The 26,456-nt window shown below is 32.3% G+C and overlaps 1 protein-coding gene across 2 annotated transcripts in view; it reads right to left on the bottom strand.

Moving 5' to 3' along the window:
• Positions 1–5,161: 5,161 nt before the first annotated feature.
• The window catches only part of LOC126750112 (lamin Dm0-like), a 35,769-nt gene continuing 14,474 nt past the window's right edge, over positions 5,162–26,456 (bottom strand). The window contains exons 3-9 of one of the 2 annotated variants that reach the window (XM_050459621.1): positions 18,895–19,083; positions 12,782–12,949; positions 12,501–12,693; positions 11,995–12,222; positions 10,734–10,962; positions 7,732–7,785; positions 5,162–6,217 (exon numbers count right to left, since the gene is read on the bottom strand). In XM_050459621.1, the coding sequence (XP_050315578.1) occupies positions 7,737–7,785; positions 10,734–10,962; positions 11,995–12,222; positions 12,501–12,693; positions 12,782–12,949; positions 18,895–19,083 (1,056 nt within the window). In that variant the 3' untranslated portion in view covers positions 5,162–6,217; positions 7,732–7,736. The remainder of the gene's footprint in view (positions 6,218–7,731; positions 7,786–10,733; positions 10,963–11,994; positions 12,223–12,500; positions 12,694–12,781; positions 12,950–18,894; positions 19,084–26,456) is intronic. The other variant, XM_050459620.1, reaches the window with a different exon arrangement.

Below are 26,456 nucleotides of genomic sequence, written 5' to 3'. Positions count from 1 at the left end.
TTCTGTATTTAAGAGAGTGTCACAAGATTTCCATAAAGTTTGAAGGATTTATTGCATTTAGCAAAGTCAGTAAAAACAAGGAAATATAAGAAACTTCTATAAATCCAAGTGTTTTCTTATCCAAGTCGATATCCTGTTAACCAAGTATGTGTACGTAGGCACTCATTCGTTAAGTTTCTTATTGAGGTTAATTTCCTTTTCCCGCACTTTAGCTTTAAAATAGATTTTCTTATAACTTTATATTATCTAAAATATATTTATTTTTTGCACGAAAGTTGTACATGGTAGTTTAGACTAAGCGCATGTAAGGTCTAAACGTCATTAAAGAGGTGATTCCTGTAAAAAGATGACAAGCGATAATTGTAAAATGACTGCAGAAGAGAAAGGAAGATTAAAAGAGAATAGTTTTATACAAATGAATTTTTACCCTCAAGATTTATTTAATATACAAAGGAAGCTTTTAAATAATATTCATAAAAAACTAAATGTCATTTCGTCAATTTTAAGTTATTGAAAAATAAAACAGATTTTTGCAATCTAGGTTATCTATAATGGAACTTGGCAAAACAAAGGAGTATCTACACAACTCTTAATATTACAAAGTTCTATCTGCGCTTAAATGGAAAATTTTATAATTTAATATTCGCAAATAGGATTTTCTAACACCTGAAAGAACTGATATCAGATAAAACTTTAATATATTGCTAACTCACTTGGCTTAAGATGGATGTCGCTAATACACACCTCGGAAATACCAAAATCTCATTTTGTAAAAAAATACAGATAGAACCTTGTTATTCTAGCATGACGTGAAGTAAATTTCTTTGTTGCTCAATCTTAGCGTGAGTATAGGGGATTGTTGTATATTTTTCAAAATTAGATTAAATATCCTTTGTGTAAAAATGTGCAAGGTGATTCGTTGAAAAAATAGTAAACTTGCTATTGTTTCTCGATGAATAATTCCCGTAAAGTATAGGTGCAAATATAAAAAATAGCCCTGCAGATAATCGGTAAAAGAGCAACAGTTGTAATTGGTTATATTAATGTGCAAGGTATAATTTTAATACATTGAAGACTATTAATTATTCTTGCACAATAACGTATAGTCTCTCCAAGTTTCTTTACATGGAATTTATCGATTTAATTACTTCATATAAAATGGGGCATTTTAAATGCAATTGACTTAATTGTGAGACAGTATTTATTTACATCTTTAAAATGTTTGATCCCAGCGAGGTTGATAAAGTATGTTTTATGTAATATTATTAACAGGGTTAGTCTGTATAGTGGTCAACAACTATAGAAAGTCCTTTATTTTTATGCCAACGTTTCGAATTCCATTAAATGCCTCATCAGGTTTCTTTAAGAGAAATCATTTACAGAAACCAACGAACAAGAGGGAAAAATAATTAGGGTTACCTTCTCTTGATTTTTTTGAAGGAAGAATTTCACAGTTGGAAATTTAAGTGTCACATAAAAATTAGGTAATAAATTACGCCTTAAGAACTATTATTAAATTTTTCTTTATATTTAGTTCTATGTTGTTTCCTAAACTAGACCTAAACCTCAAGACTTGGTCCGACCATGTATATGTCTTGGGGCAACAATTTTATATATCTACAATGTGTTAAACCTAATACAAAATTTCAGAAAAAAGGAATAATGAAAATAAAAAACCTTTAGTTGATATTTAACTAATAAAACAATCACAATCATAATAATTTTCCTTTTGTCTGATGTTTTATGTTGGAGCTTGTGCCATGAACCCATAAACAAATAAACATTGTCAATATTTAAGTGTGTAAATCATTAACAATATTACATTCGACTGACTTAAAACCCATTTTATAATTTTTGTAATAGTTCGAAAATATGTGATATATATTTGGTATAGTAGTGCAATATTTACTAAAAAAAAAAATCTTGTCCAAATAATTATATCTGATAAATTTGATTCTCTGTATATTTTGCTTTATAGTTATGATATTTTTTTTTTTTTCTAATTATTACCTTTATACGAATTATGGTCAATAAACGACTGTGTCGAAATTGGGTATCATGTTTATTGTTATGTAACATCACTTTAAATACCTAGTCTTCATTTTATTTATTTAGTAATTAATTAATTAATAAACTTCCTTATTAAATTGGTGTTTTTTTTTAATTCCTTAGTACAGAAGCTGCAAATTTGTACAATTAGGTGCTCATATAGAAAGGTTAGAGTATATGAAAAAGAGCCGAAAAACTGATATAGTTACGATGTTAGAGCGCTTTCAGGCGAGAATACCTTATGCGAGACACAAAATTGTCATTATGTTATATGGACCTGTTCAGATATTCATACATTTTATTCAGTGAATACCCTAGAACATAGACGTTGGGTTTTTCTTATGTCGGTAGGAAAGAATTAAATATTTAAGTGGATATTAATGTAATTATATGTATGTATATAGAAATGGAACGTGCAGTTTTTGACAATAAAAAATTTATGAATTTGGTGGAACCAAATCCCTATTTATGGGATAGCACCGTACCCAGGTTATTGCTATAGGAATAAAAATGCAGCAATGTTAGGTGGAAATTGCTAAACAAATGTGCGACAATTTTGAGATGACAGCAGCTCAATCAATGAAATCAATGAATTGGATATTACATTAAACATGTTTTTATTTCAAATACATCATTTTAAGTAAGTAGTACAGGCTAAAAAGTTTACATATGGTATTATTTTTGTTAAAATTTATTCTCCCAAAAATACTTCTTAGTATCTTAAGATTAATTCACTATTATAAAAGGTGTCCAGTATCGTTATGTTCATATTTTGGGAGCGTAAAGTACACTTAAGTAAAAAAAAAAACGCAAAACTTTATTTATTTCAAAGTTACAAGCCCACGAATGTTATTAGAAAATAGTACTAAAAACACTACTTGTATTCTACGTATTAAAAAATTAATTAAAAAAATGCTGCCTAGCGCTTTCGGCCGTAGGCCATCATCAGCGATTAAGACATTGTCAAAGCAACGATACCGTTCAAAAAAACAATACACAACATATTTGCCTATGGTATGTTGCCTTCGATTGTTATTAAAATTCACCGAGGTTTTTCATTAAAATACTATCAACGTTATCAACACTTTTGTATTTTTACTATTGTTTACAATATACTGTGCTGAAGGAGGTTTCACGTTTTATCATCATTTTCTACCAGTGGGGTAACTAGAAATGGATTTTGTAATATAGAGTCTCATTTTTTTGTTCAATATTATGTATTTTAAGCAGTTTCTGAATGTTATGGCTGCTGCAGGTAATTATTATTGCTGCCTATAATATAAATTATTATTTCTTATCAAAGATAGGATGCTTGTTAGTGGTTGAATGGCCTCTCGTAACTTCGTAAGTAGTTTTTACAATTTGTAATATTTTATTTGATTTATGAACAAATTGAGTCATCTCAATTGCCAATGAGTTACTTAAGTAGGCCCTAAACGGTCAATCATTTTGATCAAACGATTGCGCCAATTGATTGAATTAAGCATGATTGATCGTCTAGAAACCCGTTTGTCGATTGAGTCAATCATTGATGGTTATTGATGAAAAGTTTGATTGACGCAAATGATTGAAGAGGACGCTTGACCGTTTAGGAGCGTTTTGATCAACTTTTCCCACAGTCAGACGCTCAGACGCAATTATGGATGACTCTTCGCCGGCCGACAACAACGAAACAAAATCGGAACGTGAGTTTACAAGCTTGTTAATAGATTTATATCGAGATTCCCCAGAGCTGTGGAAAGTGAAAAGCAAGAGCTACTTTAATAGAAATAAAAAAAGCGCGGCGTTTGAAAAAATTGTGGGTGTTTTAAAAGCGTTAAAACCGGACTTCACTGTTCAAAAATTAATACTTTGAGAACTAATTTTAACAGGGAATACAAGGCAATTGAAGCAAAAGAAGTGTCTGGGGCGTCAGCGGATGATGTTCCTGAACCATAGCTGTGGTATTACAACGACCTTTTATTTATAAAAGATCAAATTGAAATTGCATCAACAATAACTTCAGAGGTAAGAGTTTTTTTTATTACATATATATCTATTATTATACATTATAATTATATATAGGGTGTCATTATATAAAGGTTGATAAGTTTAATTAAATTATTTCAATTATTCAAACAATTTTGTTGCCATGGGATTGACCCAGAGGTATTGAAAAATTCGCAAAAGTTATCCCTTATTTTCTTGGCTTCAACTGTTAAGTTACCTTTGGTTCTTTGAAGTTGTAGCAATAGTTGAGTTCCTTGTGTCCATGAAGCAGGTTCCACACTACCGGTAGAAGAATTTGCATTATCAACATCATGTGGTTGCAAATAGTTCCTTCTATTTCTTAAGCACAAGTAATTGTGCAAATGGCAACATGCCATAACAATTTTTCTAGCTTTATGTGGTTGAAATTTAATGTTATTTTAGAATACCTTGAATATCTTTGTAAGTATTCCAAACACATTATCGACTATCCTGCATGCTCGGGATAATCTGTAATTGAAGATCCTTTTCTCATCTGTTAAAACAGCTCTATTATAGGGCTTCATAAAATTAGGAAGCAGTTGGAAAGCCTCATCACCAACGAACATATACGGAAATTTTTTATTAGTACCTGGTAACTGTCGAGAATCTGGCATATTCAGCCGATTCTCAGACAACCTGCGCGAAAATAACGTATTCTTCAACAATCCACCATCTGACACTCGGCCATTTGCTCCGACATCGATCATCATGAAATGATAATTTGCATTTACAATCGCCATAAGCACAATACTAAACGAACCTTTATAGTTACAATAGTAAGACCCCGAATTAGAGGGTTTTTGGATTAATATGGAAAAAAAATCCTTTTATGGTGAAAATATAAGATTTTATTTATTCATCCTTGTTACAATGTGTAAAACACCTAAATACATGGGAGGTACACAAATACGAAAACGTAAAACTAATGTATGTTTTTTTTTAGTGGATATATATTTATTTCTACAAACAAGACGTTAAATCTAAGAGTTTCCGATTAATACCAATATTAATAAAAAAAGGGAACAATCTTAAGTCGAACAAATTTTTTTGCCATAGGAAGTGTATCACTTATCAAGGCACCATATAAATAAAAACTAATACATATACTTACATTAAATTTATTTGAACACAAAGAGAAAATACAGAAAAAACTACTAACTTACTTTTCCTTAACCACCGTTTAAATTTGTGAACTGCATGCCCAAAATGTACTCCGTGATTGATGATTAATAAAGTACAAAATATCGATGTTTTATTATAAAAAGAACAATACATTTCGAACAGCTATAAACTAAAAAATTCTACAACCGATTACTTATTAATTAATACTTATATAAAATAAAAATATATAAAAAGTCTTGATTAAAGTAAACTCTGATTCACGGATTTGCTTGAAAAGATCATATTATAATTTAGTAATATACCAGTTAAAATTGTATAACATTCATAAAGGCTTGAAATTTCATATAAAGGATTGTATAAGAATGACTAATATATAAAAATGCCGATTTGAAACTACCAATTTTCAAAACTTTATGAATTTTGTCCGATATAAACCGCTACATTACTAAACAGTTATTTAAGTAGAAAAAATAAAATTATTTGGCAAAAACTAGCCTGATAGCAAACCTGTAGTATCTATAGATCTAACAAACTACAAAACCCATTTGATAAATCCAAAATACATTTTTTTAAGCTAATTTTTGACAAACACAATTTATGCAACTAAGTTGCATCTATGTATATGAGGTGACAATTTTAAAGCCAATATTACAGAAAGCCTCCGAATTATATTAAGAATTTAAAGCAATCCGCTCACCTCTTCAGGAAACATGTATAAAGGAAATGCATTTTTAAAAATGCCTGTAAAAAAAAGTAACGACCCTTTGTATAATAATATTCCAGCAACTGTAATAACCTCGGGAGTTTTTAAGGCAAAAAGGACGTTTTTTTTAAAAAAATAACTTTTAGCCTTAAAAACACCCATTTACTGTTTTAAGCTTTACGTATGTTAAAAAAATTAACTTAATTTCACATGAGTCGGCATTTTTCGTCCCCTTGGGGGTCTCCCACTTGGTGGTGGAGCTCCTCATTGGCTATAAACCCCCCCGCCATTTCACGGTGTCTCAAGTGTGAGCTGGACAGTTGCCTTTTTACCCTAGAAAAGAAATCTTGTATTAATTTAAAGTGTTTAATGTAATAATTGGGCTTTTCAAAGTTAGTAGGAAGTTATTGAGCATTATAACTATTATAACTTTGACAAATTAAGGTTCACTAAAGCACCTGTTCCGTGGATGACGAATAACATAAAGTTACTAATAAAGATTCGCAAGAAGGCACTATATAAGTATAAAAAATTAAAAACAGAGAGCTCTAGAAACGAATATAAAGAACTTAGAAACTTTACCACAAATGCCATAAGGAATGAAAAAAAGCTTTTTTGAATTTAAAATTTCAGTCAAATCACAAAGAATTTTGGAGAGTTTTAAAACGGATGAACCTGGATACAGTTTCGGCAAGTCATGTTAATAATTTTGATGGAATATTTTATGGACAGTATCACCAATTGTGTACCCGAACCAGACTTTATTTCAGACCTATACGATGACAATGACCTTTCGTTAAAGCTAAATTTAATTTTCGACCAGTGACAGTGGTTAGAATCATGTCCAAAATTAAAACTCAAGCTACAGGTATTGATTGTATAAATATTAAAATTCTCTCTTTCATATCTCCTCACCTTCTACCTCATATTACTGACATTATGAATAAATGTTCATCTAATAATCAATATCCTTCACTTTGGAAGAAATCAATTATAATACCGGTTCCTAAACAGTTAAAACCTTCTGACGTATCACAGTTTCGACCCATCCAATATCCAAGGAAAACCCAAACCAAATTTTTATTGTCAAGTGAACTTGGTTTTGGTCGAATGTACGACAAAGACCATAAATGAGACCCAAAATTTAAATTTTTCGAGTAATTATGGAAATATTTGGATTTAGCATGACCCATGACTATTAATGAGTTCCAAAATGTGATATTCCGAATAATTATGGATATATCTGAGCAAAACTTAAATAAAACGAAATTCATTGTCAAGTGAAGTTGACTTGATGGAAAATGCCAAATCGAATCTACAACAATAAAACTAATTAAAATAAATAACTAAATTCCATCCTAATGGTACAAAAGCCTTAATATAGATAGATAGGTGAGAACTTAAGAAGCTACAATCAAATATAAAAAATCGGAATATATGTTTCCGGTTAACATATCGATTAATTGGATGAAGACTGGTACAATTCCACGGTCAGATAAGTCAAAATGTTATTGCTATAATTCATATATCATATCTTTTTAAAATTAAAAAAAAATAGGACCGTTGGGAATATGGACCAAGTAGTGATCAATAATGGAAGACCTGTTGTGGTTCCAATTAACAGAAAATACACATTTTCAGTTTGGCATGATTATAAAACAAGTTGCATAAATAATAAAACATTTGTTATAACACCCTCGAATTTCTGTAAAAAAAAATACCGAGTTAATAGAGAGGTTAGTAGAAATTGCGTTAAAGTTAATGATTTATTAAAGGTGAGATTGGTGAAGCAGTTAAGAAAGGATATTTTTTGATCTGTGCTTGATGGAACTATTCTATTATTTTACCTTATTTAATAACGACGGTATCTTGACGCCAAAAATGAACCAAAAATATTGGACCTAGAACAACAAAAGCTCCTATAGAATCCGATCAAAGTAAAATATCCCTTCTTTGCCACATACGAGGAATGCCCAAAGCTACGCATATATATTTTTTTTTAATATTTTATCGCATTTAGGAGAAATCAATATACAGGGTGTTTCAGAACTATGGGATCGAACTTCTGGGGGTTGTTCAGTGCAACAGAAGAATCCATTTGAGTATAGGAACCCATGTCCGGAAATGCGTCAATATGCCACTACGGCCCTAAGACGCGTTAAAATTTATAAAAAACATTAGTTACCTAAATAGGATCTACTGCATTTATTTTTACCTTTTGTACATGATACCATAACAACAATTGTTTAAAATCAACGCTTATCAATGTCATGTTTAAAAATGTTATAGCTTACAATTTTTAAACATTTATTGCTAATAGAAAACTTTACCGATCAAGAATTGGCGGATATGCATTTGGCATACGGAGCAACAAACTGCAATGCACGAGCAGCATCGCGGTTGTATCATGAACGTTATCCCGAACGACAGCATCCTGGATACAAAAAGTTTATTGTCGTTCATCGGCAGCTCGCTGAGACAGGCATGTTTAAGACCAAGATGCATGATACTGGCGTTGCTCGAACCGTAAGAACGATCGAATTTGAAGAAGAGGTGCTTCAGCGAGTTGCCGATGAACCATCAAATAGCACACGTGACGTCGCTAAGAATATGAATACGAGTAATGCTTCTGTCCGGCGGGTACTACACGAGCAACAACTCCATCCTTACCACTTCCAGAAAGTTCAAGGTATGACTGCAGCCCATTATCATCCTAGAGTTCAATTTTGTCGATGGCTTCTGGATCACATCATTGCACAACCAAATTTTTTACGATATGTTTTGTGGACCGATGAAGCCTCTTTCACAAGAGACGGTATTTTTAATAGTAGGAATAGCCATGTTTGGGACGAAGAAAATCCTTATGCAATTTTTCCAAGAAAACATCAGAATCGTTGGTCTGTCAACGTATGGGCAGGCATTGTTGATGATTATTTAATTCGGCCATACCTTTTACCGGAACGGTTAACAGGACCTATTTATGTGCGTTTCTTGGAGGAAGTTCTCCCAGAACTCCTTGAAAATGTTCCACTAAACGTTAGACAGCAAATATGGTTTTAGCACGATGGAGCGCCGGCTCACTTTGCTGTACAAGAACGCGAGTATTTGGCTCAGCGGTTTGAGCACCGTTGGATTGCCAGAGGTGGAGCAGTTTCTTGGCCTCCTAGGTCACCCGATTTAACGTCGCTCGATTTTTTCTTGTAGGGACATGTAAAGTCTTTAGTCTACGAAACTCTAGTAGAATCAGTGCTAGACTTAATTGCACGAATAACAGCAGCATTTGAAATCATTCAAAACGAGAATCAAATTTTTAGTGTAGTGCGCCGAAATCATGTGCGGCGTTTAAATCGGTGTATTGAGGTTGGAGACTCCTCGTCAAGAATTGCTAAGCCTGAATAGCATTGTGGAGAGTAACCTCAATTTATTGGAAGAAATTGATCCAGGGCAAGACTTCGAACGGGGAGAATTCTACTGCAGTGTCTAATGATTCAGAAACCGAACAGGATCAAGATCCAGAGGTTTCTCAGGCTATCAATAAAGTCACTCACGTTGAGGCAGTTCGTATATTTAACAGAGGTCTAAATGATCAAATCCAAAGGTGAGCCATAGATAAAATCATAGCAGTTGAACAAGAAAAAAGATTACTATATCGAATTTCTAAAGCGAAATCTCAACTCAGTATCTATAACCAATTCTTGTCACAATCCCCCTTAGGAAGATTAACCGTATCCAGTAAAATATTCAAATTAATATTAAGAAATCCGTTGAGGGGCCAAACATTTTTAATAGGGTTAAGTTTAAGAATGTGCTTTGAGGCTAATTGTTTAATAAAATGTATATCTTTATTAATTAATAAAGACGCATTTAGGTAATCACATGGTGAAAATGAAAATAAATTTGAGTGTCATCTGCAAAATACAGTAAATCAGAAGAGTAAACATTAAAAAGTAGTGGGCCAAAAATAGACTCCTAAGACGACTTTTTAAAATGAGAATTTGTAAGTAAAAAAAACCTATTTTAAATTCACCCTTAAAAATCATGTATCAAAAGCCTTCGAGAAATCCACCAGGACCAGTGCCGTTGAAATTTTTTTTGTCAATTTCTGTTATTATGTCATCAGTGACTGTAACCAAAGAAACGACAAGTTCTTTCAAATCACACATTGACTTTCTGCGATATAAAGACATAACTCAATAAAAAATCATCTTAGAAATAGACATAAATAAATACGTAGATTTTCAGTTAATATTGTGTATTTCTACGACATTTTTTTATGTCCATTTCTGAGAATTTTATGTCCCTTATATATTGTTATGTTTTTGTATGAAGCAAGGCTATTAAATCATTTAATAATTTAAGTATTTATAGGTGCAATGTTAATATAATTTTAATAATACGATTCAACGACATACATACGTAACGTCCCGCACTATATTATGTGTCAAAGCCTGTGGAAGTTCAAATATACGATCGAAGCGATGCTATTCAAATAACTAGTCGTTACGCAATACTCACTGGTATTGCGTATCAATACAGTATAATAAAACGCCAGGACGTGAGCATATAATAAAACCCTTAAAAGAATCTTTAAACTGATTAAAAGGCATAATATGATTCATTATTATGTTTCTAAATTAAAAGATCTCACAAGCCGAGAAGTAACAGAGTCAGGGCACACCTCGTATATTGCAACCAATCGTCATTCGCAACTTTTTGAACCAAATTGAAACCAACTTCCAATTTGGTTGCTATTACATCAGATATGAAAGCCTTGTCGGTTATAGCCGCTCATATCCTAAGAATTTTCATTTTCGCATTAAATTCTAAATAAAAATAGAAACAAGCTTACCGTTCAGAGACAGCAACCTCCTCTCCGTCAAGGTTCAATAACGTGGTGGTCATATTATCACCGACCACCCATTTTTGGCTCTTCATGACGAGATTATGCGGCGGTTCGTGGTCCTTATTCAGATCGGCGGACCAGATGGTCACGGTGCCTTTCGCCTCGACTTTCATTGATCGATTGAACTTGAATTTCGTTTCTTCCGAACCAGCTCTACGGATTATTTGCCAACCACCTACAATAGAAACAAATAATAAAACACTTTGTTGTACAGAAACAGTAAAATACATATATTCTTACTTATATTCATACTTCACACTGCACGTCTAATGGTTTAAAATGTTCATAAGTTTTTTATCAGTGTAGTTTCTTACTTTTTTGTTAAAAAAATAAATTCCTCGTCAATTTTAAACAAATAAGCCCTTTTCTTAAAACCCGCTAAAGTTTTTTAATTAATTATTATTAATTTTAGCGATAATTCGGGTTTTCTTGATTATATTTATAAAGAAAATCTTCTAAATGGTGTTTAGACACTGAAATTCGGGACACTGTCTATTTATTAGTTTATTGTTAATATACTGGACGTTTTCCCTAGGATTATAAGAGAATATACGATAAATCAGAAATATTCTGAATATTTGTAAATTTGGTAAATCTTTAACAGGATATCCTGCATATTTAAATGAAAATTACTGCTGATTTCAAAAATACTTATACAGTCTGCGAAAATGTGAAAAATATCTCGAATTCAGGTACAAATAGGAACTTTCCTATAAAAAAATTCCTATAGACCGTCCCTACCAAAATACGCCGCTGGAAATCGGTTTTTCTTGAATATTTTTTTAAATACTTGGTATAATTTAACAAAAAAAATGTATGTTATCAACACTACTAAGAACCCTAAAACAGAGTCCTCAAAACACATTTACCTTGTTTATTTTATCAGGGGCGGACTAGGTTGTACATTAGCAACCTGTATGATAAAGATTCTGAAATAATAGATATGGATAGTTTGAACCTTAAACAAAAGAAAGGGTACTCTAAGTACTTCAAATGTTATTCAAGAAAAACCGATTTCAAGCGGCGTCTTTAAGAGACCGCATCCTCGTAGGGAGGGCCTAAAGGAAAGTTCCATATAATTTTTTTATTTTCTACCTGAATCCGAGAGATTTTCCACATTTTCTGGGACACTATGTATAATATGTTGACACATTTATAAAGCTAGTCATAAAAAATATTAAGAGTAGAAAAAAACACATGTACATACCAATGGCAACCTCCTGATTACTCTTGTTCAACAACTTGACGAATTTTCCTTCCGGATCGGCATCGATGATCTCGATATCTCCCTTACAGGAACCGGTGACGCTGTAATCGGAAACGCTCGATTCGTGACTTTCCTCCATCAAGGTGCGCTTACGTTTAGCGCCCAATCGGCTCGGGGTGTGACGTTGTGAGGAACTGCGGGTACTACTGTGAGATACCTCGCGCGAATCTGCAAATATCAGTATTCGTGTTTTATTTTTCTAGAGAATTATTTAGGAATTATAACACCCTTGATGTAGCACTCTTTTGGTAAAAATTAGGCAAAGTTTTATGGCAATGAATTAAAGAAGCAAATGATAATTACATTAAAAACAATAACTTTTGAATTGTTAAAAATAATTGAAATCTGGAAAAAAAGGAAGATAGAAAGTAAAGAGTAAGCTCCCATCTAACGAACTATAAATACATTTTTTGACCAGAACAGAAAAACGCAAAAGTATCTCTTACCGCCAGGGGTGATCTTTAATCTGGCCTCCTCAGACTCGAGCAGTTTCCTGTACGCGGCGATTTCTAGATCAAGGGACACCTTGATATCCATCAGATCTTGGTACTCTTGCAACTGGTTGGACATTTCGTCTCTCAACCGTGCCAAGTCATTTTCCAACGCTGCCAAATCTTCGGCGTGTCGTAGACGTGCATTCTAAAATATCACAAATTTAGCAATTAGCGGTGCATCTTCATTATAGAGAAAATGAGAAAAAAATAACTAAGCATTTTATTTACCGTACCTCCAATAATTTCTCCAAATCTCGAGCTCTGGCGACGAGAGCGGCATTTTCATTTTCCAGTTGGCTCACTCTGCTGGTCAACGTATCGATTCGAGTACGTACTTGACGAGCCTCGTCGATTGCGTTAGCGGCCGTTTGTGAATGCCTATTAGCGGCAGCTTGTAGATTCTAAAAATCACGATAACGAGTATTTTTACATCAGACATAATCAGATTACAACAATACTGACAGTAATTGATATACTATCGGTTAAAAGTAGAGAAACTTTTTAAAATTCCTTCTATTAAAATGTAAAAACCATCAGTATTTAAATTACCATTTCCTAATTATCGCTCTTAACAACGGTGTTTTTCAATCGCCTTTCACATTCCTTTCAGTTGTTTATTTAGTAGTAAGAATCCAAATATTTTGAGATTGGACATAGAGAAACTCACATAAGAATTACTAATCGTCGTACTAATAAAAATAAAACTCTTAAGTCAACTAAAATTTTCAATGAATTTCCTGTTGTTATTGTTACTGAAGACCATCCAAAGACGTCTAAGAGAAGCAGGATTATTTACTAGAAAATCGTTAATCAGCAGGAAGAACCAGAAGACCCAACATCAGAACAGCAATAAAAATGGTCTAATAAAGTTTTATAAAAATCCTATTGGAGAAGAACCATTGTGAAACTTTTGGAAAAAGATTTTGGAAGTGAAAAACCATAAAAGACGATCCGTAAAGGTGTGGTGCGGAATTTAGCGATCAAAAATTATAGGATCAATTTTCTTTCATGAAAATTAAAATTCAAGAAGATATTTAGATATGGTAAGGAATGAACTACAACCCCCAACTAGCATTTTTGGCAACAGCTACGTAATCGCGACTATAAAGAATACTTTAGAATTGTGGTTACTAGTCGCGGGAACCGTTTAGGCACCGTTCTGTTACCACTTTTTTACCAAAATTGGGAATGATTTTGCTGTAGCAAATACGTAATTCTATCGTCCCGGGAACTTCTTTTTAACGTCCCATAGTGGTTTTCGGGATGTCATAAAGTAGTAATTGTGCAGTGCTAGTTACTAAGAAGTTACTGAGACAATATTATGCAAATATTTTGATTCTCTTTCTTTGTCAACGCAAATAATTTTATATGTCCGTCTTTATTCTAAGTGATGGCGTTGTATCGGGGTTAATCTACTTCATATTGTATTTAACATAGCTGATATTATCGCTTACCGGAGTGGAAAAATGTAAACGAAGCAAATTTTACTGTTAAACATAGGACGAAAATAAAGAACACCTCATTAAAATAATTACTTTTAACAAAAAAATATACCAAGTCTAAATATTTAAATTTAATTGTTTAAAGAAGGTAGAAAAATTTTTTCACTCCTCTCTACTCCTATGAATATAAGAAGTCTATAATTTAATAAAAATTGCATAAAATGTAAAAGTATTCCGATTTTAACAAATTCATAAAATCGTGCAATACTTTTTCACAAAATGGAGTCAAATAATTAAAAAAAATATGGCGAATTGTTGTTAGAGTTACCAAGAAGTTTCTTTTGTTACTTCAAAGTAAAAATGACTTAGGAATAAGTAAATTATTTCAAAAAAATGCTACTATAAAGTATATTTTACTGCATAGTAGAAATAATTACTTACAAGTAATTTGCTTTAATAGCCAAGGTGGTAAATATTACTTTAAAGAAGAAATAAGGGTAACTATTTCGGTCTTGTTACTGATAATATTACTTCAAAGTGTATTACTGCGTGGTAATATTTTGATGTTCCTATGTAGTCGCAAGAACTTGAAATTTAACTTTGTAATCGCGCTTACTTAAAAGTTCCCATTTAATCGTCCCACCGACCAATATTTTCGAATTTGTAGTAACGACATTGTAAAGGTAATTAGGTCAGGTCGCTAAGCGGTATCAGCTACCATTAGAGTTACCGCAAAGTAATAATTACTATATAGTCAAGTATTCAGTTAATATTACGTATTTCTTACTACTATTTTTTACTTGGCAGTTATTTAAACTTATAAGATATTTTTTTTGGTACCAGTTACCGATTTATTACTTGAATAAAGTAATATAGTCAAACAATGTTGTAGCCGTAACTAAAATTGCTAGTTGGGCCGCGAATAGAAAATTAAATACCGGCCTACCAACGCGATGAATTTTAACGCGACAACAAGATGGTGCTCTATAACACAGGAGTCACAATATAAGTAACTTCCTAAACCAACAGTACAACCGTTGGATAGGACAAAATGAAACAATCCCTTGGCCAGTCCGAAGTCCAGATCTTACTCCGTTAGATTTCTTCCTGTGGGAAACATTAACGGACACTATATAAAAGCAAAGGTTTACTATGCTAAATGATGTGCAATATTAGAAATATTGGTTGTAACCTACTTAAATCAAACAGATTTTGTATCCAATGCTTTAGAACATTCAGAAGTTGTTAATACTACGTGTATTATTCAAAATGCATTGAAAACTTACTTTAGTCTTTAGTTAGCGTTCGTTATATTGCTGTTTCTTTAAGCCTGTTATTTTTAAAAATTAAAATAAATTTATTTCACAACCTACTATGGTGAGGTACTAAATTAGCCGAATTTGTTCAAAAAACATTATTCTTGTAGAGAGTTGAAATTATATCACTCCAATAAAATTCTAAATATTTTCTATTAGATTTCGGTATGGATATATACAGGGTGTTTCCTAACTACGGTACGAAACTATACAGGGTAAATCGTTAGGTCGTTTTATGAAAAAAGTTCCTATGAACGTATGTTGGGAGTTGCTTTGTTTCTGAGATACAGGGCGATGAAGGTTCAAAAAAATAACGGTATTTTAAAAATACTAAAAACTATCCTTAAACCGATTTGGTTGAAATTTGGTGCAGTTATTTGAAGACGCTTATTTAGCTGTAACTAGATTGAAATTATTAGGTCCAGTGGCGTGTCAGTGGGCACCACATGCTTATTGTTGAGAAAAAAACAAGGCCAATAATTAATTGTTTTGCAGCTTTTTATTTATTTTTGGATTTAAGCAAGAAAAAAAAATTAAAGTATCTTTAACTTATTCTAAAAATTATCCATGGACGACAACATGAAATAAAAACCAATTAATTCGATAAACAATTTCGACCTTAAAGTAAATGAGCAAAATGCCCACCTTCTGATAAAATACACGACTGCAAACGATTTGTCATTGAGTGTCTGACACCCTCAAAAATACCTGGAGTATCCCTTATGATATTGCAATTGACAATTATCGGATTCCTCAAGTCAGTCACATCTAGAACAGGAGTTATAAACAAGAGCCTTCAGATGGCCCCATAAATAGTAATCCAGGGGATTAATATCAGGAATGCGAGCCGGCCAATTTTGAGGTCCTGCACGTCCAATCCAGCAATTAGGGTAGATGACGACGAGATGCTGACGAGCAAGAACACTGAAATGAGCTGGAGCCCCGTCGTGCATAAACCACATGTTGACTCTTACTTGTAGGGGTACTTCTTCTAATAAAGTGGGTAAATGGTGTTGCAAGAAATCCGTGTAGGATTCACCTGTTAATTTTGCCGGTAAAAAAAATGGGCCAATTAGGAAGTCATCAATAATTCCTATCCAAACGTTCAGCGAAAATTGTTGCTGAAAATGAGTTTCTCTAATAACGTGGGAATTTTCGTCGGCCCAAAAATGATCATTGTGGAAGTTCATAGTAGCATCTCTTGAAAAATTTGCCTCGTCCGTAAATAAAATATTTGGTAGGAAATTATTATTGTGTGCCATCGTATGAATCAACCACCTACAAAACTTAATCTTGGATGAAAATCCCGAGGCAGTAGAGCTTGTACACGCTGTATGTGATATGGATGCAGGAGGTTTCTTTTTAGAACTTTCCAAACGGTTTTTGAACTGACAGTGCAATCTTCCTGATACTATTGGAAGGATCTTCTTCTATCGCATCAAGTATAGCTTCTTCCAGTTCAGGCGTTGTTATAGTTTCTGGTCTTCCACCACCCATATTTTTATTAAAACTCCCAGTTTCACATAATCTTGCATGTAGTTTTCTAAATGTTTTTGCACATGGAATTACTCTGTTAGGATATCTGTCCTGGTAAATTTTTCGTGCTTCTTCCGCATTTCCATTTGGTAATCCATAAATAAAGTGCATCTCGGTCATTTCATGGTTAGTAAAATTATTCATGATGGAATAATGAATCACTGCTAATTGACAGCTGAATTTTACTTATAGCAATTCTATCACTGTCAGCTGGTCTCCAAAGCAGGTAGGTACAAAGGAGGTACTTGAATGGACTTGCCAATTATTTGTCATAAGAAGCAATGTATTTGTTATTTTGTTGTATTTCAAAAATCTGATAATAAAAATCGTAGAAGTTGAATGTTTATTATCATAGTAAACAAGACACAAGAGACCAAAAAGTCGTGCATTGGAGGGTGGACATTTTGCTCATGTACTTTAAGGTCGAAATTGGTTTTTATTTCATGTTGTCGTCCAAGGATAATTTCGTAACAAATAAATAAAAAAATTTCGTACCATAGTTAGGAAACACCCTGTATATATAAATATTATGTAAAATACAGGGTATTCCATAAAAAAAAAATTACTTATTGCGAATTGAAAATTTAAAAATATATCTTATTACCTGAGATACCCTGCATAAACTTAAAATACCCGATCACAGTCGATCAATAGGAGGTATACTTTTTAAGTCGTGGTAAGAATTTTATTAAAGTCTTAATTAGCAGCATCACAAAACATTGTATGCTGAGGAGATAAATTTACTCAAAAAAAAAAAATACAAAACCGTAATTTCTGCCTAAATTACACAAAATTCGGATAGGTAGTTCTTATGAAAGTTACCTTTATTTCTCCCAAGGAACTTAAAAATATAAAGATATAAGGGGTGTCCCATTTAAAATTCTTGTCGGTGCAGCACTTCTGGAACACCCTGTATTGATGAAACTTAGATATTTTAAAAATTCGCTTAAAATGAAAACACTTCTGTAAGAAACTTTTTTGCACACCCTGTAGATTCTGAGAGAAGGTAAAGACCTCTAATAAAATGGCCACCCTGTACATTATTTTATCATTACAGTATAACAACTCTAATTCTAGAATTCTAAATTTGGTTCTAAGGCTAATAACTTTAAACACTCTGTAGCCCAAAACTTATGGAGTTTCGGTCAGCTTTATTTGAACTTTTCTTCTTAAAATTGCATAAGGATTAACAATAATAAGATGCTGATCTCTTAAGCTTCAGCATCTTATTCTGTATATAAGATTGATGTCATTAGACCATTGTGTAATAATAAAATATCAAAAAAAAGATGGTTAATCACAAAATAAATACAAGATTTTTATTAAATAAACAATTCATACAAATCCCTGCTATCGGATTTTCATCAGTACAGAGAAGTCAGAAGTGCACACACATTTTTTTTATAATTGATTTGCACCTATCTACATAAAACTGTTACTTAATTATTTTTGAAATAAAATAATTATTTATATTATAATAGTAAAGTTAGTTACAAGGATTGTGAAGCTTATAACAATTAGATCTAAATAGCTTAGTTGAAAAGACTTTTTTACTTAAAATAAATAAAAACAAATGTATAGTCTTAACATAAACGTGAAAACATAATGCGGTAATATTCTTTTGAAGAATAGATCATAGTGTATTTTTCAAACTGTATGAAAATAGGTATAATTTTTTTTTGAAGTTAAGTTTCAATAATCATGTTAATGAAGTACCAATTAAAAATATTCGAATGGGATTTTTCGAGATCCTTGCCTAAGGCAATTACAAATCTCTTAAATTAGCGATTTATTGGAGTATGCTGTCTATAAAAAATACACAGTTAAACATGTACAGAATAAAATATTGAAATTCAAATATTTCAAGAAAATTGATTATTATATTAAAAATGGTAGTAAAACGCAAAAAAATAATTACTTTTCAATGCTTTTAAAGCTTTTAATTGATTATTCCGTCTTTTTTTAGATGTTTTCCATAATAATCTTCCTTTTAACATTATTCATATTATGTTTACTATAAATAAATAAATTCAGCGATCCGTTGTTACCAACCTTAATTTTGTTCTCGTAAAGCATCTCGATTTCGGCCCTATTATTGGCCATCTGAGACTCGTATTGGTCTCTAAGGTCTTGCAGAGCCTGTTGCAGTTTGGCCTCATATTGTTCCGCCAATTGACCATCGATTTCGCTAATTTCGATTTGACGACGGGTGCGAGTCTCTGTCAGTTGTTGCTGGTACACCTATAAAAAATTAAGAGATGACATATTTATTAAAATACAAATGGGAATAGGATTGGTATTCCATGCTACAGGGTTTTCAGACATCATATATCTGAGCAACTACAGTATCGATAATTCCCTAGAAAAAGGCCGACAAAGGGTCGCAAGTCGATGTTATATTCACGGACTTCAAAAAAGCTTTTGACAAAGTTAAACACACCGTCATAACCAATGTTCTTCAACGAATGAATGTAGCAACTGTTCTAATTATGTTGTTGATGTCCTACTTGTCAGAGAGGCAAAATATTGTGGAGTTTCAGTGGTGGAATCAGTGGTTTTAGGTTGAATACTAGGATAAGAATTTTCAAGTGTTCCTCAACGTTTTTTACCCCTTTTATTTGCTAATGATTTCAAAGTGAGTGGCAACAAAATTTAATAGAAAAACCGTAACTGATTTGGATTGAACTTACAGTACTCTATACCACAGTAAATTTAATCTAAGTAACTCATAATAGTCAAAAAATATCTAAATTCCTAGGCAAAAATATAAGAATTTTATAGCAGAACTAATATTTAAATCAGCGGAATTTAATAATAAAAAATGTGACTCTCAATAATCTTAGCGTTTGTTAACGAATAATTTCATATATGAAGAATATTTGTAGCTCAAGAGATTCCTGAGCTATAGTCACATTTGCGTGGGATGGGCCCTAATGAGGCTAAAATGTGAACTTTAAAAATAATAGTTGAAAAAACACTTTTAAGGAATTTTTATAATTTTTTTAGGACAGTATAGAAGGACCGTTAAAAAGACATTCCCTTCATAATATATGCTTACACGTCCAAAATTGAATAAGCTAGAGCACTTTTGGTTAAGCCCTCTTTAGTAGAAGCTTTTTTCCACAAAAAATCAACTTCCAATCCAGATAACTCAAAAGATATTCCAGGCATTTCATTGTGGATTTCACTCAAAGCTGAAGCGTTTTTTAGCGAATAATTTTATGTATGAAGAATTTTTGTAGATCAAGAAATTCCTGAGTTATACTCACATTTGAGTAAGATAGACCCTAGTGAGGATAGAATGTAAGCTTTTAAAATAATGGTTGAAAAAACTTATATGAAGACACTTTTGACTGAAACTAAAAAACCTTTTAACAAATGTTTATAATTTTCTTAGGACATTATAGAGGGATTCTTAGGGATACATTTCAAGCATAATATATGCTTCTAGGTTCAAAATTGAATAAGCTAAAGCACTTTTGGTTAAACCCTCTCTGGTGGCAACTTTTTTCCACAAAAACTGAACTTCCAAACCAAATAATTCAAAAGATATTCCAGGCATTCCATTGTGGATTTCACTCAAAGCTGAAGCGTTTTTTAGCGAATAATTTTATATATGAAGAATTTTTGTAGATCAAGAAATTCCTGAGTTATACTCACATTTGCGTAAGTTGGACCCTAGTGAGGATAGAATGTAAGCTTTTAAAATAATGGTTGAAAAAACTTATATGGAGACACTTTTTACTCAAACTCAAAAACTTTTTAAGGAATTTTTATAAATTTTTAGGGACAGTATAGAGAGATTCTTAAACATCAATTTTATGCATAAAATATGCTTCTAGGTTCAAAATTGAATAAGCTAACGCACTTTTGGTTAAGCCCTATATGGCAACAAGTTTTTTCACAAAAAATCAACTTCCAATCGAGATAACTCAAAAGATATTCCAGGCATTCCATTGTGGATTTCACTCAAAGCTGAAGCGTTTTTTAGCGAATAATTTTATATACGAAGAATTTTTGTAGATCAAGAAATTTCTTAGTTATAGTCACATTTGAGTAAGATGGACCCTAGTGAGGGTAAAACGTGAACTTTAAAAATAATGATCGAAAAAACTTATATGGAGACACTTTTTACTGAAACTCTCTGGTAGCAACTTTTTCCCACAAAAACTGAACTTCCAATCCAGATAAAAAATTATTCCAGACATTCCATGACGAGTTCCACTCAAAGCTAAAGCATTTCTTAACGAATCAGTTCATATATGAAAAATTTTTGTAAATCAAGAGAATCCCGACTTATAGTCGCATTTATGTAGGATGGACCCTAGTGACGCTAAAATAGGAAATTTAAGTATAACATTTATAAAAAATGTATATGGAGACTACTTTAAAACCTTTGGAAAATTTTTTATCATTTTTAGGACAATATAAGGGAATCCTTGAGGATGAGCTTCATAATTAAAATACGTCTCTAGGGCCAAAAGTTAATTAAGATAAAGCACTTTTGGTTAAGCCCTGTCCGGTACCAACTTTCATTGCAAAAATTCCACTTTCGTACTAAATAACTCCAGAGCTGTTTCAAATATTCTAATGGGATTATCATTCAAAGCCAAAGGGTTCAGTATCAAATAATTTCATACATGAACAAATTTAGTAGATCAAAATAACTAGGGGTATCTGCTGTACTACGTATAGCTAAAAATATGTTTTCTTTGATAAATTATCACAAAAAGAAATCAAACTTCTTAGAGTTGTAAGAAAACGATGAACAAGTGTTTCATTTAAATGTAAGCTACTGTACTTCACAATTTATGATTAATTCACACAAAACTATCCTTTAAACTCTCTGTGACATCTTATTACAAGTAGGTGTAAAATCAACAATATTTTTTTCAGTATGGAGACTCGATGGAAAACTCACTTTTCCCCCCTAGATAACAGACGGTTTTAATCTTTAAAAACCTGACTAGAGATAATAATGAATTGAATAATCAACTTAAAAAAAGTATGTTGGTCTATATGTTAAATACTCCCTTCTATGTACCACTGAACAATGTAATTTTCATCCTGTTTCTCCCTTTGTCCTTTATATGCTTTAATATAGTGTTTTGACCAATAATATTGATTAGTTCTTAATTTTTTAAATATTGTAAAAATGAAGTTAGGAACATTTTAATTGAGAAACTTTACTATATAATTGTTAAATATTTCTCAGACAAGTTGTTCTTTGATCATTATCTGAGATAATGTAAATAGCTGTCATATTAATTTTAGAGCATACTGAACTCTAGGTTTTATGTCCCTAACATCAATGATATATTCTGGCCCACTTAAGCAACTTTATTTGTTTGTTAAGTTATTTAACTATTTCCACTTCAATTTCAATATTGGACTAACTCATTAGGTGTAATTGCTTGAGGTTTTTGACCATACAGATTTTGTATTATTCAGATATTAAAGCATATAATTTGACTTTGATTAACGATGACTTTGACTTCAACTAAAATTAAGAGTTACACTGAAATACTATTATTAATACCCAATAAAAAAACAAGAACAACCTAAATATAAATTCATTAAACAAGATAACTAAAATTTGCCAAATTTAATAAATCTAACGTCAACTATATTTTTAACTTGAATAAAGTTATTTTTACCGATGACATAATAGAAAAAACATTTATGACAACTGCTTTTTGCAGGACCCCCGTAATTGAGTATAATTTACTGTTCACCCTTCGGTATCCCCTAGTTCAAAGCACCATAAACTAAAAATAAAATAGACGTTACATTCAAACAAACTATTAGTAAAAGAAGTAAAACGTGTGTGTATCACATGACCTTGCCTTCGTCAGTTAGTAGGTTAGCATATTGATTTAACCCACATTATGGTGGCAGCTCAAGAACTCTTGAATTATTACGTTTACGGCTTTTTCATTGTCACTTATATAAATACATGACTTTATCAGCTTAGGTGATTATTTATTATTCTGCCCAACATAAATAAATACTGTAAATCGAATTAGCGACATTATTAAATCATTACTAATTTTGTCAAAATTTTGTTTGGTGGCTAAATAAATACGTGACATAATTTATTTAATTAACAAACGTTGGATGATATTTACAAGAATGTAGGATTGATTTAACCGGTTTCCTTGGGCATCAAAAAATGTTGCAAGAGTCGTTGCCTCCCACGTTATCGTAAACACGTCATGATCTCACCGAATATTTTGAAAATAATTCATTGAACGACTGCTGGTGATAATTTTTTTTTGGGGCGCTCGTTTTATTTCTGTATTTTTTATTTTGGTGTCCATAGAATGTAGGACAGTTATTTATGTTTAGGAATATTTACAAAATAGTTTTCATATCTTTAGTTTATTAATGGGGATACAACCATTTCTATGTAAAAATATTTAACTTCTGACAATATAAAAAATCTGAAACAATCACGGACTTGATGACATAATATAAAGATAACAAAAACTGTTGTCTGACTATTTAAAAATCATTTGACTTTATTCTTAAATGAATTTAAGGTAAGTTTAAAAACGTCAATGATTCACTTCTCTACACATTCTGGCTAATGGGGAATTAAATGCAGTTTGTTCTGAAATGTGACTCATTAAAAAGAGAGTGAACGCGAAGCTCCCTTTGAGGTACAGAGAGATCAAGAAATTTACAATTTTATAGAAAACAGAACGAGATTTTATAGACCTCATAGCTTAGAGACCATGTCTGAAGACCATTAACAAAACCAAGAAGCTTTATAGCATATGCAAGTCAAACTAAGTAACTCGTAATAAACTGGCTTGCAAATATACAATTCTCTCATGTCATTTACAAAACAATTAAAAAGAAAAGATGACAAATAAGCGCCCTGGGGGACTCCAGATGCAACTCAAACTTTGACTTGAAGATTTGAGAATTTTACTCAAATCATCACTTTTTAAATACGATTGGAAAGGTAACAACGAATCCATTGAAGAAGAGGTCCATGAACTCCCAAGCTTCCAAGTTTACCCAAAAGCAATCGGTGATTCACCCTGTCAAAAGTCTTGGAGAAATCCGTATATACGGCATCTACCTGACATCGTCTCTTTAAGGCCTTTACCAAGATCTACGTTGGTAACAGTAGAGCGACCAGGAATAAATCCATGTTTGACATATTCCTAAAAGCCGGTACATTTTCTGGTGAACAATTTGTTCAAAAATTTTGCCAAAGATAAAAACTTAGACACACCCCTATTATGCTCCATATTTGTTTAATCTCCACCCTTATGTATAGAAGTAATAAGTATTTAATTAGTGTCAAACGTGCAATAGACAAGATTTTTGAGAATATAGCTTGCACCATACAGCAATTAGTTTTGACCTTTGTTGTGCAGAAAATTCTGATGATATGATATATGAGGAATATTTTTATGATTTTGGTAAGGGAGCAATTAACGATTGTCTTGCTGGGATAGACTGGAATCAATTGTTTTTGGGAGAGACACCTTTTGATGTCATAGTTTCAATTTTCTATAATGTGATTTACTCCTCAATGGAAAGGTTTATTCCTCTAAAGAGGTACAAAAGTTCTTCTTTTCCATGTTGGTTTTCTTCAGAGCTTCGCAGTTTGATCATAAGAAAGAAACAAATTCACAAAAAGTTTAAAATTAGTGGTCAACAGCAGGAATATGATGAATTTGTATTTTTTGAGACATCAATGTGAGTACTTAAGAGAGTTGTGCTATCAACAATATATTAATAAGGTGGAAATGAATCTCGCTAGCAATCCGAGGTACTTCTGGTCATATATTCGAAATAAAAGAACTGGTTTTAGCCTTCCCTCCAGAATGACATACAATAACAGGATTAGTAGGAATATCTCGGATACTGCAGATATGTTTGCAGAATACTTTTCATCGGTCTATTCGGATGAGCAAGTCAATGACATACCATCTTTTGATTTTGATAAATCAAGTCGTCTGAGCAATTTAACTCTGTCAACGCAGGATGTTTATGAGGTTATTACTTCCTCTAAGAATAAGCTCTGCTCTGGACCAGATGGGATTCCGGCATTCTTCCTAAAGAAATGTGTTTGTGTTCTTACAAAACCAATACTGTTCATTTTTAACAAATCTCTAGGTACTGGTCCTTATCCCACTCTCTGGAAGAGAAGTTTTTTAAAACCCATTTTTAAATCTGGTAGTAGAAATGAAATTTCCAATTATCGAGCTGTGTGTAACCAATCTGAGTTGCCAAGCTGCTTGACTGCCTGGTGAGTCATAGGATTGCCTGGAGTTTTAAATCTTTATTTAATCCTGAGCAATTTGGATTTATAAAAGGCAGATCTACTGATGCTAATTTGGTGCTGTACGTCAACTACCTCTACCGCAGCTTGGAGAAGGGACTTCAGGTTGACTCAATATATACAGATTTTTCCAAGGCTTTTGATAGGGTTAACCATGGGGTACTCTTGCAGAAGCTTAAGGCTTTAGGTATTGTGGGGCCTCTTCTTCAGTGGATCTCGGGACTCATCAGAGGTAGAACCCAGATTGTTAATCTTGGAGGTACATGTTCCTCTGAAATTTTGGTGCCATCTGGGGTGCCACAGGGCTCTCACTCAGGCCCTGTTTTGTTCTGCCTCTTTTTGATTGATTTAGTTTGGAAACTTGAAAATTGTCGTGTACTAATGTTTGCCGATGATGTGAAGCTATTTAGGCCTATCACATCCCTTTCCGATGCTGTGCTCCTGCAAAAAGACCTTAATTTGTTCTTTGATTGGTGCCACTTGAATAGAATGTCCCTTAATATCCAATAAGTGCCATAAGATTACTTTTTCTAAGCAAAGAAACCCTATTGCTTTTCTTTATAAAATAAATAATGTAGCAATTGGTGTCAAAACAGAGGTTCCTGACTTAAGAGGAATAAATATTGACTGCAGGTTGTCTTTTAAAAGTCACATCAATCAGGTGACTGGTAGGGCAATGAAAATGCTGGGTTTTATCCAACGGTCTACAACTGATTTGTCTTTGTTTACTTTTAGTCAAAGTCAAAGTCAAAATATACTTTATTTGCCAAGTTTACAAACTTATGCTAAAAGCTTCCTAATCCTAGAATTTATAATACAAGTATTTATTTGGTTATACAGGACAAAAACAGAATACAGAATCGATTTTGATTGTACATAGAAGCATATTTTATATAAACAAGACAAAACCAAATAATTTTAAATATTAAAATGAATCGTTAAAATACTCTTCAATGCTGTAGTAAGCTTTTGGTAAGATTAATTTCTTTAGTTCTCTCCTAAACTTTTTAAGGTCTGTAACAGTCCTAATCGAAAAAGGAACATGATTAAATATTTTACGACTAATAAATATAAGAGAATTTCTCGTAAGTGAGGAGGTGGGGATTGGAAGAGATAAGTTGCCCACTTGACGAGTATTATGACTGGTACAGGATGGTGGACTTACGGACTTATGTATGAGTGTTGCAGTTTCCAATATAAAGAGTGAGAAAACTGTTAAAATTCTTTCAGCTACAAAAAGAGGTTTACAAGAGACTCTCAGACCAACACCACACAGATACCTTAATGCTTTTTTCTGAATAGTAAAAATCAT

Source organism: Anthonomus grandis, chromosome 2 (assembly GCF_022605725.1).
Source record: "Anthonomus grandis grandis chromosome 2, icAntGran1.3, whole genome shotgun sequence".
NCBI classification, from domain to species: domain Eukaryota; kingdom Metazoa; phylum Arthropoda; class Insecta; order Coleoptera; family Curculionidae; genus Anthonomus; species Anthonomus grandis.
This window is presented reverse-complemented; position numbering and strand designations above follow the sequence as displayed.